At 39.1% G+C, this 16154-nt stretch overlaps 1 protein-coding gene across 4 annotated transcripts in view; it reads right to left on the reverse strand.

The window, feature by feature from the left end:
• Nucleotides 1-15938, reverse strand: part of tnn (tenascin N) — a 67297-nt gene extending 51359 nt beyond the window's left edge. For 2 of the 4 annotated variants that reach the window (XM_039816663.1, XM_039816662.1), the window contains exons 1-4: nucleotides 10236-10339; nucleotides 3440-3637; nucleotides 2865-3065; nucleotides 2239-2613 (exon numbers count right to left, since the gene is read on the reverse strand). In XM_039816663.1, the coding sequence (XP_039672597.1) occupies nucleotides 2239-2613; nucleotides 2865-3065; nucleotides 3440-3635 (772 nt within the window). In that variant the 5' untranslated portion in view covers nucleotides 3636-3637; nucleotides 10236-10339. Of the gene's footprint in view, nucleotides 1-2238; nucleotides 2614-2864; nucleotides 3066-3439; nucleotides 3638-10235; nucleotides 10340-15811 lie in introns of those variants that run through there. The other 2 variants (XM_039816661.1, XM_039816660.1) reach the window with 2 other exon arrangements.
• Between the last annotated feature and the right edge of the window lie 216 nt (nucleotides 15939-16154).

Consider the following 16154-nt stretch of genomic DNA (forward strand, 5'->3'; position numbering starts at 1 on the left):
GCTGTCAAATGTTTGCAGCATTCCTCGAGTGTTTGTGCGATAGACTACAGACTCTGTACTACATTTAACAATTATTTATTAAGCACTAAATATTAAATTTAAATAAAATATAATAAATAAATTATATCTATCTATATCTATGTGGCTATCTGCCACATGGCGAGTAAATGTTTGGACCAATATAGTTCTGTTTTTCAGTCTATTTTGGTGAAGGTACAGCTACTTTCTTCTGCTCCTCTGCTGTCTGCAGGTCGGAGCTTCATGGGGGCGGGCAGACACACACACACACGCGCAACTCTGACACACTTCTGCACTCCGTGTCCGCGGACAGCTGTAGGCTTGTACCGGTTAATGTTCTGTGCATTGTCAGACAAATGCAGCCACTTTCCTGAAGCCGCTTGCGAGACTGACAAGTCCACAGCGGCGTGTATGTCCGAGCCTGTCTCCACCGCCTCCACCTGCAGGTTGTCAGCTGTGTGCTTTGGAATGAAAGGGAGAAAACAGGACGCAGAGTAACACGGCGGATATCGCTCATAAACTTCTTCTTTTTTTGACAGCGCCTTAACTGCAAAGTGCTGCGGGAAACCCTGCTCCAACTCTCAACTAGCGTCTTCTCTGTCTCTCTCTCTCTCTCTCCGCCATGAGTCACGCCTCCTTACACAAAGACCATGCAACTGACAAGAGGGTTCACTCCTCTTTACGCTAAGGAACAGAGAGTGGTCATCCAGTCTCTTTGGTAGAGAGAGAGAGGAGAGAGAGAGAGAGAGAGAGAGAGAGAGAGAGAGAGAGAGAGACAAGGAAAACAAACAAGCATGCAAAGGAAATGGAAATTATCGCGGTTGGAAAAATTATCGAGCTCATTTTTTTTATTGTGCGATTAATTGATATATTGACTATCGCGACAGGCCTAACTGGAACATTTGAATAGAACGGAGCCATCATTAATGTTATTAGTAACACTTTTCTACTATAAAAGTAAATGGCTGCTGTAAAAGAGGCCTATTGCCGATCAGTTGATGAGCCAAGGTTGTTGCATGAATCAAACAAATGATAGCAGATAAGATGATACAAGCATGAATTGATTGTTGTAAGTCTTTAGAATTAATTCAGGGAGATACTAAAAGTTTTTACTAAATGATATAGGAAGAATATTCATATGGAGGTGAACTGGAATTTAGGGGCAAGTGTTATATTGTTAACGGTCCCAGAGCTCCTTGTAGCATCTGTGTTTTTCAGTTAACATTCTCAGCTTAATGTCAGCATAGCCATAGAGGTGACTAAATAAAACGATGAAATGTGAATCTTATTCTTACGAGAAACATGCTGCCTACAGCCCATATATATAATCCACCCATAAAAAGATTATGGTGGAATATGCTTACTCAGACACCATTCATTTCTATGGGACACATAATAAATGTTGCTGGTAGCTATGATAAGAACAAAACCTGTATTAATGATCTAACTATTTCTTTATGATTTTTTCCCCAAAGTGCAATGCAAATTTATTCCACTTTAAGACCAGGCCACACCAACATATAAAACGTCAAAATTGCATGGTGAAACCTCTTTTTTTTTTATTGAATTTGATTCACACACAAGGGGCGAACTGAATCTGCATGCATATTTCAAGTTCAACTTCTGGAAGCGCCATGTTCTTTGAGTGAATATATAGCCCAAAATGGAGCAAGCTATCGTAGCTTATAAGCTCACTGTGTTGCGCCATTCACTTTATTTTGCCTAACTCTCTTCGTCGGGTCCAAACTGTTCCACAAAAAGGTTTGCTGATTTTAATGAGACAGGATTCGATAATAAACATAATGTTACGTTTTTAAGTAATAGCCAAGTTAGTGTGAACTTATTGCCCATTAGCGACCGAGCTAACGTTAACTTTAATGAGCTTGCTAACTTAACTTTCAGTTAGCAAGCTAACCTGCTTGTTTGTCCCCCTTTAATAACTCTTTATTGAGTGAACTTACTTACAATCCCGATAACAAAATGGAAGTAAAATGCACAATACAGAGAAAATATAGCTAAGCTAACTGTTGTTGACAGACTGGAGATATAACGTTAAAATTATTGTGATTGACTATTGCTAACGTTAGCATGTTCCTGTCTTCCTAGCTAGCTAGCCCTGCAGTACTCCATACACATTACCAAGCCTCGAAACCACAAATTTCACGAGTTAGAGACGTTTGTGTTATTAAGCATTAATATAATAATTAATATTAAGCTTACCTAATGAACAGTCTTCGCCATAAAAGCCTTCTTCACAGATGCACTGGCCGTCCACACACTGGCCATTACCAATGCAGTCATTGGGACACTTCTGGACGCTGCAATCCTCGCCGGCGAAGTGCGGGAAACACACACATTTTCCATCCACGCATTGTCCCTTGTCGTTGCAGTTGTCTGGACACATCAGCTGGCTGCAGTCCTCTCCTGTGTAGCCCTGATGGCACACACACTTCCCATCCACACATCGGCCGTTGTCATTGCACTCGTCAGGGCAGGAGGACACTGAGCAATCTGGGCCTTCCCATCCTGGGTTACAGAGGCAGCTGCAGGTATCGGGTTGGTAGGTACCATGGCCACTGCAGCTTGTGTCTACTCCTTGAGGAAGAGAAGGGTGACAAAGTTGTTTTTGAATCGTTCGCAGGTACATTATTTATAGGTATAAGGTGTACTTTATTAATCCTGCAAGGGGAAATTCAAATTTATTTCATATAGTACAGGATATAATCAATGACTCTTATAAATATGCTGATATCAGGATGTAAAATAGGATTGCTTGCAGCCTACCGCAAACTCCTATTTCCACTTGTTTACCCTACCCTATGAATTGTGGGTTAAGCACAGCTTACCTGCAGCCCCACCACTTCCACAGCATCCCTGAGTACACTGGGTCTTTAGGTAGTTGACTTCTTCCTCCAGCCCGTTGACTCTGTACAAGAGTGACTTGAAGCTTTCTGATTCTGCACAGTCACACACTGGTGTCTGCAGCCTGATGTTATGTCTGAAGATGATGTCGTTCTCTCCATTCGTAGTGGTCTCTGTCTGCAGACCTACAAAATTAGAGAAATATTCAACCTTTTCATTTCTAGATGTACTGCCACGGGTCACAAAAAGGGTGAACCATAAGTTTTACAGTAATGTGCACCTGTAAAAATACTGGTAATCGGTAAAATACTGTTTGGCCAATACCAAACTACATTAATTTAACATAATAATCTTCCCAATGAAATACATGAAATTTAATTGTATATCTCTGTGTTGAAAATTACAAAAACAGTTAGCTTTTTCCACTCAGGTTCTTTTCAGATTTTCATCCAATATTCTGAGCTTTCTGCATACACATTCTCATGCACCACTCAATTTTCTTCTTTAATTATTCTCAATTGCATTCTCTCTCCCTCTAATTCTCATTTTTTTATTTGACCTGTTTCGTCCTGGGTTGGCAGACGCTCAAGTTTACAACTGGAGCTTCCCGGAATGTCGATTTTATAGACATGGCTGAAGGTGACTCCCTGCTCTGGGGCTGAGGCGTCCGGGTGATTGGTGGCGGAGCCGAAGGGTGACACGGTGCAGAGTAGGACCAGCAGGCACAGGGCCTTCCACAGGAGTCTCGTGGTCATGGCTAGAGGAAAAGATAAGATAATTGTCAATTTTTCTAAAAAACACGAACTTATTTTCTGAGCCACCAGAAAGCACAAGGCTTTTTTTCAAGTGTAACTATGTAATGCAATAAATTATATCTGTCTAAAAACACCATTTAGGTAACCTCTTTGTAATGTCTTTTTTTTTTTTTTTTTTTTTACTTGGACAGAATCTCTGAGCATGCAGAGCACTGACTGGAAGGTAATTTTTTAAAACTGTGATAACTCAAAGAAAGTAGGGACTGGCCCCTTCCAAACTAAAAAAGAGTATCATAAGTTTCCATTAAAAAGGAAAGATGGGTAGTTTGTGGTTTCAACAGAAGTTATTCCAGGATAGAAAACAACAAAATTGTGGTTGAAGGTAAGCTAAACTCGGCTAAAGAACTGCTCACCTCATAAGCACATTTCCCAAAGGAAGGCTTATTCATTTAGATAAAGTTGTTTTTACCTTACACATTAGAAACATAAATAGGAACAAAACTAAACTCCTCACTGCTGACTGTTTGGCAAATCAAATTCACTTTCAGATTCACAACTTCTCATATGGAGATGAAATAAATATCCCATCTGTTTTTTTAATGTGAGTTCATACATTTTGTAGAGATTGGATCTTTGGCATCAACTATGTGTAACAGACTACCGAAACTGTAGATGTTTGTCGTCATGGCTGACTGGACCTGAGTCTCCGGGTTGAAAGATGGTCATGTTTGTACTTTCCACTCAGTTTTATAGGGTTAGCGCTTAGGACAGAATTACCGTCTGGACAATGCATAAGTTACATTACATTCATTGGGGCACGCTGCTGTATACCTAATCTCAGGAAACCTGAACCATTGTGTCACTGCGGTGTGTCTGTGCGCGCGTTGTGCTCTCATTCCTCAGTATGGCAGCAGAAAGTGAGCAGTCATCACTTTGCCAGAGATCGTTTTGCTCTAAACCATAAATTGTGCTCAGTCAGGCGTTTCAGCGCTTCAGAAACTTGTCCTTGGCGATGATGTCATTGTGTCTAATGACAGTGATGTAATGTGAACTTAAAACCTTTCAGCAGTAAGCGGCTTCCCCGAGAAGCCAAATTACATGCTTTAAAATAGTAGGCCTCTTTAAACCTTCAGAAGGTCTGTTTTTGGACTTTGGTCTGAATTTAACATTCTGGTGTAAAAGTTTGAATTGCGGCAGAAAAAACTTCTGATCTAAGTGTGCTGAACTTGTGTGGTCTATGGAAACACAAACCCTCTAATAGAGTGGCTGAGAAGAAAGCTCACTACTAAAACGTTGTGGTCCCTGTTGTTATGCTTGACAGCTGGAAACTGCATAGCAATATACAGTAGCATACATGCTGAAATAAATATGTTGGATTTGTTTGAAATCATACAGGATTATTCAATTGTATGCATGCTCTGCAAAACCCCAAAGTTCTAACAATACATCACACACATACTGTATATAACCATAGAAGACAGAAACAGGGAAAGAGAAACCGTGTTATCCCAGATGTTATTAACATGACATGGTGATGAAAGAAAAAATCATTTGCTCATTCTTTCTTATTTTAAGCAAAGAATGTTTCAGTGGGAACTACAAAAGTTGAATAAAATAGTTTGGTAATTAAGTAAAATTATTCTGATGTTTGCTACCTAGGTGCAACTTTGAAGAGTAGAAACTGACCAATTGGAAACCAAAACATTTGCTCGTTGAGCATCAAAGACTAAAACAGATGGAAAAGTAATGTGCAGAGAGAGACACAGATTTAAAAAAAAATCCCACTAGACACAGTAGCATTCGCCAGAACATTAAAATATCAACAAGTGGATCTAAACCTTCCAATCCTCCAATGATACCATTATCAGATTAACAGAGATTCTGAGTAAGTGAGAATACCTGATCTTTTGAGTATGCAAAGGTTTTTTTCTCTACATAAGGTGGAAAGCTACTTCACTTACTTAGTTGGACACAGTTTGTATTCAGTAAAATAATCTTTGGCTTATGAATCCTCTCTCTGATGAATTACACAGATTGTAACTGAAGTAGTTCTGTGATTCAAAAGTCTTAAGTCCTTTAAATAGACATGTAATTACCATGATCCATTTCTAACTTGTCCAAACTCAATACAGCTGACCTTGTTTGGTTATTTTAACTGTCTATTTGATTACTGCTGGTCAAAAGCTTGAGGTCGGAGACTGGTGCCTGTGCAAGAAATCCAAGCTATGACATCACTGGGGAATTGCTTTTTTGACCCTATATGTGGTGGCCAAAACTAATGTGGGTGTGAGGTAAAAGAGACATTAAGAGAAGGAGATGGAGAGAGACATTAAGAGAAGGAGATGGAGAGAGACAAATGGAAAGTAAGGGAAATAGAGATGAAAAAACTGTAAAGTGAGAGAGATTAAGTGGGAGAGAGTGAATAGGTGAGAGAGGGAATGATGGAGAGACTGTGTTTGAGTCAGTGACAGTCGAGCAGTTATTATAGACAGTATACTATAGCCATGTAAAATGGCACTGAGCACTGGCGCACAGAGATGCTTAACAAGCCTGTTTATAGCTCCCTGTCAAGGTTTTTATTTGATGCTTGCCATTTTCAGACCCTTTTCTTATTTCTCTTGGAGACGATAGCCCTGTGGCCTTCCAAGCATAGCAAAGGGCCGCTACTGAGTGCTAAGTATGTCCTGGTGTGGAAAAGAAAGACAGATGGAGGGATTGATGTAGAGAGGAAATGGGGAATAGAGAGGGAAGTGGGGCAATCACATTTGAAAGTTACTGCCAGAGAGATAGATGATGGCTGGATGGATGATGGATGATAAATGGATGGCAGATAAATGTATGCATAGATAGATGGGTGGGTGGGTGGATTGATAGATAGATAGATAGATAGATAGATAGATAGATAGATAGATAGATAGATAGATAGATAGATAGATCGATAGATAGATAGATAGATACATAAATGGATGAATGGAGTGATGATGTGTAAAAGATGGATAAATAAATCAATGAATGGGTGGATAGATGGAGGGCTAATTGAATGGATGAATATACAGTATGGATACATAAATTAAGAGCTTGATTGATGAATACGTAGATAGATGGATGAGTTGAATAAATAAATGGATGGACGGTGGGATGGATATATGGATTAATAGTTTAAGGGATCAATGGATGGATGGATTAGCGGAAGCGTGGATGGATGGATGCGGATGGATGGTTAGAGGAAAGATGGATGGATGGGTTCATGGCTGGTGGATGGGTGGATGGAATGAGGTATATCCTCTAGTATATTATGCATTCTATAGGCTTCTTGGAAATATATTAAAGGATGAAAGGGAGCAGATGGTGTTTGGACAGCGAAATGACATGAAAGATTAGGTACCACTGAATGAAATACTGGATGTATGCACTATGCAGCATTAATTGGCTGTCGTGACAAAGCAGGACAGTGGGTTTGCGCTCAATTATTATGAAAACAGAAGGCATTAACTGGATGTTCTCCGATAGAGCAGTAACATGAAGATGTTAAACTCTGGTTTGGCATCAGTGTCCGCACATTCGTGATCTAAAAGCAGTCGACTGTCATTAGTCACTCCAAGTCAACATGCAAAAGACTAAAGCAGGAAAAAAGAATTCCTTCAGTCCAAAGGACGCTCTCACTCAGCACATGGGCCATCCAGATAGCATTTCAACCTGGCTTCCAAACCCTCTCAAGTAAAATTCAACATGTCCATAAAGACATTTAAAAATTCCTTCCTGACAATAACTCCTCTATGTCAAAGCAGAGCTATGTCAATAGGCCTGTAAAATGTTTGTTGACTACCTAGGATGTGTGTTCAGTATTTTATATGAGAGAAAGAAGCCCATGTGTGTACAGTATTCGTGGGAAACCTGTCATTTATAGCTTACAGACGAGGGGGGATTGCCTCCACATGTAACAACAGCAATTTAATCACTGAGAGACAATGCTGTCTGGATCCAGACACCTTTCACTGAAGGCTTCTTGACAAACTGTAATTGTGTTGGTGTGTGTTTCTAAAAATCTCTGTATTCTCTCAGAGTTCTGGAAACAGTAAATGCACTTAACGTTAGGTTGAGATAAACAGGGAATGGAGGGGATGACCATGAGTCGAACAAAGATAAACAGCTGTAGAAAAAAAAGAAGTGTATTGGGAATACAGATACGCACAGAGAGAAATAGGCAGAAGAAGAAGACTTGGTCAGTCTGGTCACATTTGCCCTATCCTCTCTAGAGAGTAATTAAGCCTCAGACAAAAGGCCGACTGTTTCGCCAGGTTTCAACTCGAGACAAATCTCACTGGACCAAACCAGCAAGCCTGAGGATGAGAAGAAGGGAGGCTTTAAAATGAGGAGCAGCTAGGTCGAGACTTTACGTGCGGTTGCAAACTTGTGGACGTTCCTTTCCCTTCCTCTTTTCCTTCCTTTGCAGCAGCTTGCAAACAGAACGGGGAAACTAAAATGAATAAAACAAAGCTGAAAGCAATTATCGTCTGAGAGCAGAGCTCATATCTTCACAGTTCTGTCTGCCTCCCGCTGCCTTACAGACCACAAGTAGCCCTCGATAAGACCCTCGCTTCGTCAGAACCATAGAGGCTCCATACCCCTTAGTGGGGCTGTCAGATAAAAGAAAGAAAAACAACGCAACCTGAGCATTAATGAAAGCTAAGCCTAAGACAGAGATATGTTTTTGAAATAATAAAAATGTGTTTAGAGTAGCTTTCATGTGCCCAGGGGCCATTTTCAATCAGTGAAAGTAAATGAAAAAACTGGAGATGTGAGGTTTCCATGAAAGCAGTCTCTCTCTCTCTCTCTCTCTCTCTCTCTCTCTCTCTCTCTCTCTCTCTCTCTCTCTCTCTCTCTCTCTCTCTCTGTATCCCTCTCTCTATCATTTTGCATGGCTGAGGGCCCACATCTGTAGCTCATTTTGCGAGGGCTTCTGTGTATTCCCTGAGCCAGCACAGTAGCATTAAAGGTAAATCTACTGGATCGGCAGTCCTGTGAGAATATCTATCACCCCGGCTCATAGTTATTATAAATATTTATGTTATTATCATAGAGGAAAATTAGTGCTGGCAGTTTTGTTGACAGACAATATAGGATTATCTACAATGTGGAACTGGATATACAAATCGTAAATAACTCAAATACATTTTTGCAGAAATTAAAAGCTGTCACAGCTGCCCAAGGGAAAAATAACTGTTGATTTACACAAAATTGCCTGAACATTTATGATTAAGTTCAAACTAGATTTAAACTGATCCAAATTTCCAAATGTTTGAGTTCCTAACTAAAATTGAAACTTTTTAAAATACCCATTTGTATTTTCCTTATTTGAATAGTCTACATGACTCATTCAGCAAACACACTATTAAAACAACATCAGTGGTGAAAGAACTATTATTATTATTATTATTATTATTATTATTATTATTATTTATTGTAGAATGTATTACTAATGCATTAACAGGTAGTGGTGCTTTATTGTTGTAGTTGGTTGAGGTTGAGCAAATTTAAAGTGTTTCACACTGTTGGGTAGTTTAATCTACAACAAAACATATTTTATAAAATAGTTTTGTGTTTTGTAAAGTAATTAGTAACTACAGCTGTTAAATAATTGTAGTGGAGTAAAAAGTACAATATTTGCCTCTGAAAGGTGGAATAGAAGTATAAAGTAGCATTAAACAAAAAAGCTCAAGTAAAAGAACCTCAAATGTATACTTAAGTGCAGTACTTGAGTAAATCTACTTAGTTACTTTCAAATCCACCGCAGAACAGTAAATAGCGCTTTCAATGGATTTTGTGAATGCAGAGAAACATGTCACACTTCACAACCTTACACTCACATCATTTCATTCAGTGTGTCAAACTCCATCACATATCAATATTTATCATTGACCAAGAGTTCAACCCAAACTAGAATAAGAACAGCTTCCCTGGACACTTCTAAATTCCAGGTGTCAAGTTCAACTTTAGACTGTCATGTAACTGACGGCAGAGTCGGGGCGAAAGGCTGCAGATGTGGACTGTTTCGTTCAAGTCCTATCACCCATGTGTTCAACGCCCGGTAGATATGGAAAAAACGAGGTGAGACATGGGATGGAGAAAAAAACGGGAGAGTGATAGATGGATGGAGATGGGAGCGAATGAAAAGCTGAGAAATAGCTGAGACTGAATTTGTAATGTGAAATAAATTGATAGATAGAGAGAAACAATACCGAAAAGGGGAAGATAATGTGATTGGTTCTTTTGGGATAAATAAACAAGAGCACTTTCCTAGCACAACAAAATTAACAACTTTGAATTAACAACTGTCGGCAAAGTTTTTTTTTTATTTTCTCTTCATAGTCATTGTTTCCATGTGGTCTACCTCATGTTAAGAAATGTCATCAAATAAACTACTCTAAAACTGTTCATTAAACTGAACAAAACCTACCAATACAACTTTAAATCGTCACACACCTACAGGTTAATTGGACTAATAACTAAATCCTCCAATTAAAAGACATATTGAGGACAGTTCAAATTAAGTCCCATGCTTAAATTACTGAGAAAGACAAAAGGAAAAGGTTGCCTTACCCTTGTGGGTTTTCTTTAACTTTCTCCTCCTCTGCTCTCTTTCTTTCTCTTTTCTCTGAAGGACTGAGCGTCACCAAGCCTCTCCTTCTGCCACCTGTTGACAGGACCGGGCCAATGATTCAAAGACTTCCACACTGCCAGTGACTTTTGCTCTCTCCCTCCCTCTTCTATTGCTCTCTCCCAAATGCCTATAGGCCAATGGGCGGTTAGTTTGGGAGTGTCTCCTCTCCTCCTCTCCTCAAGTGATAGAATGAAAAAGGAGAGGGAGAAGAGGAGGAGAGAGATAATGAGCAGCATTTACTACTCTTTTTGCCTCTTACTTTGCTTCTTCATTGGAACACTTTTTAATAATATTGTTTTATAATAATAACAAGTTTTCCCCTTTCTGTTTGTGTTTGGCTACTGTAGCAGAGGAGGTTGAAATTAATGTATTCAGCATAGGGTCTTAAACACAGTCACTGGATAAAGGTTTGATTCAAGGGAGCAAGACTTCAGCCAAGAAAAACGCAGAGTCTGCTTAGGATAGAGGGAAGCATTGGGGAGTTATATTTGACTAAATACATTTTTAAAATCTGCATAGGAAAACTGAAAATAAAGGACAAATTTGATAAAAATGACATGGCTTTAGCAACATGTTTTTTCCTGGACTAAAACCTACTGGGGGTGTGGGTGTTTTGAAAATGGTGATAATTATAAGATTCCTTTGAAGCCTTTATTGTTTGGTCAGATGAATGGCAGTGAGAAACCAAAAAGTCTTAATTTGATTTAATATTTGCATACTATTCTCTCCAAATTTATCTTACGTAATATCAAAGTACAGGCCACCGCTGTGGGGCTACATGGCAGGCTAAGTCCTTCAAGCTGAGAGAAAAACCACCAACCTCCAAGCGTCTCGATCAAAAATCCCCTCAGACTGCATTTTATGGTCACTTTAAATGACAAAAAAAAAGAGAACAAATATTCTGTTTCAGTTTGGTTTTCTGTTAAGCATCTATACACTCAAATTTGAAACAATGCAGGTGGCTACGTGCATGCATGCAAACAGAGCACACACATCAGCATCTACCATCATGACCATCACCGAAGACCCCAGGTGTCAAGGTTGGCAATACTTTACGCTGACAGCGGCTGTTTGTCTCTAAATATAAAAGGTTTCGGATTTCTGTGGTAACAGAAGTGAAACTGGAGCTGAAGCTGAGGGGCCATGTACAGAACAAATGCTGCTTTAACGTTTCACTGCACTCTTTGACATGTTGGTCCATGTGTCATTTTTACCAAATATCTAATGAAGATGCTTGGCACTAGCACACAGGAAGGGAATAAGCAATACATAAAAACCCAGAGAGCAGCTGAAAGGCTGGTTATTGTAAATGATAACAGATAATAATAACACAATTTGAGAATAATAGCAAAGGACATGCAATTAAGACAAAGTGTTTTTTTCAGAATCGATAGCCCATAAATACAAATGAATGCAAACTGTTTTACCTCAAGGGGCACTTTTTAGAAAATATTCTTGTTTGCCTGTCTCGAAAGATGGATCTTTTCTAATGGCAGTTCCCAATGATAGTTATTTAAACCTGCAATGATCCATTTTTTGGCCACTTGTGGGCAGGGCAACAAGCTGTCCAATATTCACTTAACGTTTAGTTCTGTTTGACTCCTTTGGGAAGTACAGAGTAATTGCCTCTTAGCAGCTAAATGCTACACTACTTTGACTAGTTGCTAACTTTGTCTGTCTGCCTATAGGTGTTGAGCAGACGTGATGATGGGTAAGTCATGGATTCAATTTGTGTTTTAATAGTATATTTGCCTGTTTTTTTTAGAAAAAAAGCAAAACGAGCAAGGAGTATATTGTTTGCACTAAGAGGCAACATAACTCCTGAAAGATAACATCTGTCATTCTGCTAAAGTGTCTGCAGTGTTTTTAGAAGCAAACTGCTCCTTGGACTGAGGAATGATACGAATGAATCACCGGATGCTCCATAATGACACACTCATTACAGAGGGTTTAAACATCCTCTAGAAGTTAAGATGTAACCTTGGAACATTAGTGCATGTAACGTTCAGCCTCAGATTTGGTGCTGCAGCAGAGCTTTCTACCCATCCTACTAATGTCCATGATCAGAGAGCTATGAAACTAGGGCACTTTCAATTATGCTATGCTGAGAGAATACAGACTACAAAGATGAATTAAGTTGCCTTGAATTTTCATTTCATAGAGATTCTACTTCTTTTGAACAAGTACAAAGCTCTTTGGTCTTTCTCATTAGAAAGATGAATGTGGAACTGTATTAATTAACTTTGACAGACTGGAGGGTACAATCACCTGGAATCAGATTTTTATGAAAGAAAGAGAAGAAGAAAGGAAGACGACTGATCTGATAGCCTTATAGTTAGTGATTGATAGTAATATCCCCTACTCCATGACCTCGAGCAAACACCCCGGAAGCATTTTTTAACGGTCGAACATTGGGAGATTAGCAGAGTAGCCGTTATCAGCGTTGACTTGCATGACGGGGCTAAAGGACGTTTGTTCATGAAAGTTACACCACTAATAATGCCGAAATCAAACGTCTACAGTAATATCATAAAGCGATGGATTGGAAAGTTTGTAAGTACACCAGAAGTTTATGAACACTTGCCTGCTCTCTTCAGCTCTCTGCTGCTGCTGCTGCTGCTGCTGCTTCGCAGTTAGCGAAGTGTGAGCCGTCTACAAATTACTACACCGAAAAGAGATACAACAAAAATATTTATTAATTTAATGATTAAATAAGGTAATATCTCCAAACTTACCTCAATTATTACTTGTCTCCTGCTAGTTATACTACAGCACTTACTTTAAAAAAAAGTTAAATTAAAAAATATTTTTGTTGCATCTCTTTTCGGTGTTCTAATTTGTAGACGGCCCTAAGCACTCGTCTTACAGCAGCAACAACAACAGCAGAGAGCAGAAGCCAGCAGTCAAGTGTTATTTACATAACTACTGGTGTACTTACAAACTTTCCAATCCATCGTTTTATGCAGAGCATAAACTACCATTTGTAGACGTTTGGTATCATTTCGGGCATTATTAGTGGGGTAACTTACGAGATACAAACGTGGGTCCATTAGCCCCTGCGCTAAGCTATTCAACTGATAACGCTACTCTACGCTAACTCTCCCAATGTAAGACCCAGGTGAAAAAAGCTTCTGGGGGGGTGTTTGGCCCGAGGTTATGGTGCAAAGGACCCTAGGGTGAATTACTCCGAACCATCACTTTAAGCCTCAAAAACATTTTCCCTCACCGAATTGGATGGAAATCAATGACTGAAGGGTACTGTCATATGGCATTGCATTATGTGAAAACTGCTTTCATGTCTGTCTGAGGTCCATAGACCTCCCACAGAGACTTTGAATGGGAGTCACATTGTACATTAACAGCAGTATGCAGTATTTTTCATCAATACTATGACATCTACTACTACTACTACTACTACTACTACTACTACTACTACTACATAAATGCTACTACATGCAACAGTAGGAGGTATACTGATAGCAAGAGTTTGCATGTCCGGAGTGTGTGTATGTTGGTTTCATGGTCGGCATGTCTTTTTGCCACTACTTGTGTCCTTCATGTCTGTGTGTGAGAGTAGAGATGTGAGCAGACTGTCACTTGCAGATATCAGCTTCAAATGTTTAGACCCAATTACTGCCTCTTTTTGATTTCACAAGTGTTTTTAAAAATTTTGGGAACATTCTGTAAATCAAAAGATCTTTTTACTTTGGCCCTTTGTGGATTGGTAGAAAGTATTGACCAATCACAACCTTAAAAGAACAACTTCCTTCTTTCCACCTTTCTTGTGGAATTACAACTTCACCGAATGAAATGATACAACTAATAATTTAGGTTGTCTTCAATCCTCATTCATTTCATTCTTGCTAAATCAATCCACCTCTTCATCGCTTAGGGCATACCTATCCATTCATCTCTCCTTCCTCATTCCAACTTAACAAATGTGTTGATCGTTGCTAAAAAACAAGATTATATCATCTCAGTGAACATAAAGGGTAAACAGAATGTCAAATCGGCACATTGAACTTCAATCATACACTCGTCTGTTGCAACAACATGCTGGGTGGGAGGTGATGACATTTACAGCACTTCATGGGACAATGGGAAACTATCTCATGCATGTTACTAAACCTTTAGGGAAATGGGACTGTTTCCCATTGTTGTTGGTTTCAGCCCATGTCGGGAAACGTACCCATTAGCAGCAGATGTAACAGAGCTCCCACAGAACTCACAGCCGGTTGAATTTTATATTATGTTTTCTTTAAAGTGATGCATGTCTGTACTCTGTTCACTCACTCTTATTAGAAGTGCCCACACACATTCAATTTTCCTTCAAGTTATCGCTGTTCTTTTTCTGCCAGACCAGAAGGTGAAAATATCAAAATGCAAACCATGACAAACTTAATTAAAGGTCAACCCACTTGCTGTATATCTGGTCTACTTTCATTGATCTGGCCTGTACCTAATAAGCAGGGTGTTGATTTCAAACATCTTCATCTGTCAGTTTATTTTACTGTCTTTTGCTGGCCTGGAGTCCTCATTAAAACAAAGTTATTACTATCAGCATGTGAGACAGAGTTGGATCTGCTTCCTCTCCCCTGTGATGCTTTCCTCTACCTTTAAATACCTTAACTTGGGATCAGCAGCCTATCAGATAAGGCTGCCTTATTTTATTATTATGCACTTGCTATTACATGCTGGATGGAAAACATCTCCATATTAACACTTTCAGTAAGAGAACTTTTGGTAATAGATACTGACAGATTTGCAATGCACAAATTCAGGAAAATGTCTGAAAATTACTGGTGGGCTGACAATGACAACAACACTTTATTATGATACATTCCCTTGGTTCTTGTGTTCTCTTGATGACAGTGGAAAATATTGGCTCAGACAACACTTCAGCGTCTACTTTTCAATTATATTGGGATCTGGTTAGCAGGGTTGGTTGTGGCATGTGGTTTACATTTTTCTCATGTTCTTTAGTGAACTGAGTAAATACAAAGCCATGCTGGATGTACACCAAAACCCTTCAGTTGCCTGTAAACTGCAGATAGCTTGTCATAGCTGTTGTCTTCAGGCATTGCATAGCATTTGCTATGCTACAGTTTAGGAAGCATCCTGCAACGCTGAGTTAAGACTTTGTGGTAGGGAAACAATAGTTACAAGGTTGCTGAAAACCGTCGTTAAAATCCTCAACATGCCACATTCTTTCCTATGAGGCTATAAGGAGAGCAACATCAATAGTTACAATATAACTAAAAGCTTCACTTTAACTGTACAACCTCATTACAAAAGGGCAATGCTATTTTCAAATTATTTCCATAGCTTCTCGGTCATTTTTGTTGTGTAAAAAGGGTAATAGTGTAATAACATTTTACAGTACATTCCTGTCTCAGTCATCATGAGCTCTAATAAAAAAAAAAACCTCAACAAAGTTACATCAGACTTTGTTAATATTCTATTAATATATCTCATTATGATAGAATTAATGAAGCGATGAGTATTGCTGACATACCTTGATCTTCCCTCCCGACATGTTTTCTTCAGCACGTTTTGGATGTGAGTTTGAATGCTTGCTAAATAAAGGAAGTAATTTATTGTCCACTCCTCTTCGCCTGCTGCAGATCTCTGCTATCCTCTTGTTTTTCCTGCCAGCTAGGATAAATAGCAGCCCTCCTGATGCTCATATATTTCTAGTTAGATCAGCCATGTGTGAGAACTTGTAAGCATTGTTTGCAAAAGGAATTTTAGCTGCCTAATGTCCTGCCGTTATTAACATGATACTTTAGTACTTGGCATTACCGGCTATGCCAAAGATGTTATTAACAAAGCTAACAATTGAATTATTTATTATGTGC

The sequence above is a fragment of the Perca fluviatilis genome, chromosome 11 (assembly GCF_010015445.1).
Source record: "Perca fluviatilis chromosome 11, GENO_Pfluv_1.0, whole genome shotgun sequence".
NCBI classification, from domain to species: domain Eukaryota; kingdom Metazoa; phylum Chordata; class Actinopteri; order Perciformes; family Percidae; genus Perca; species Perca fluviatilis.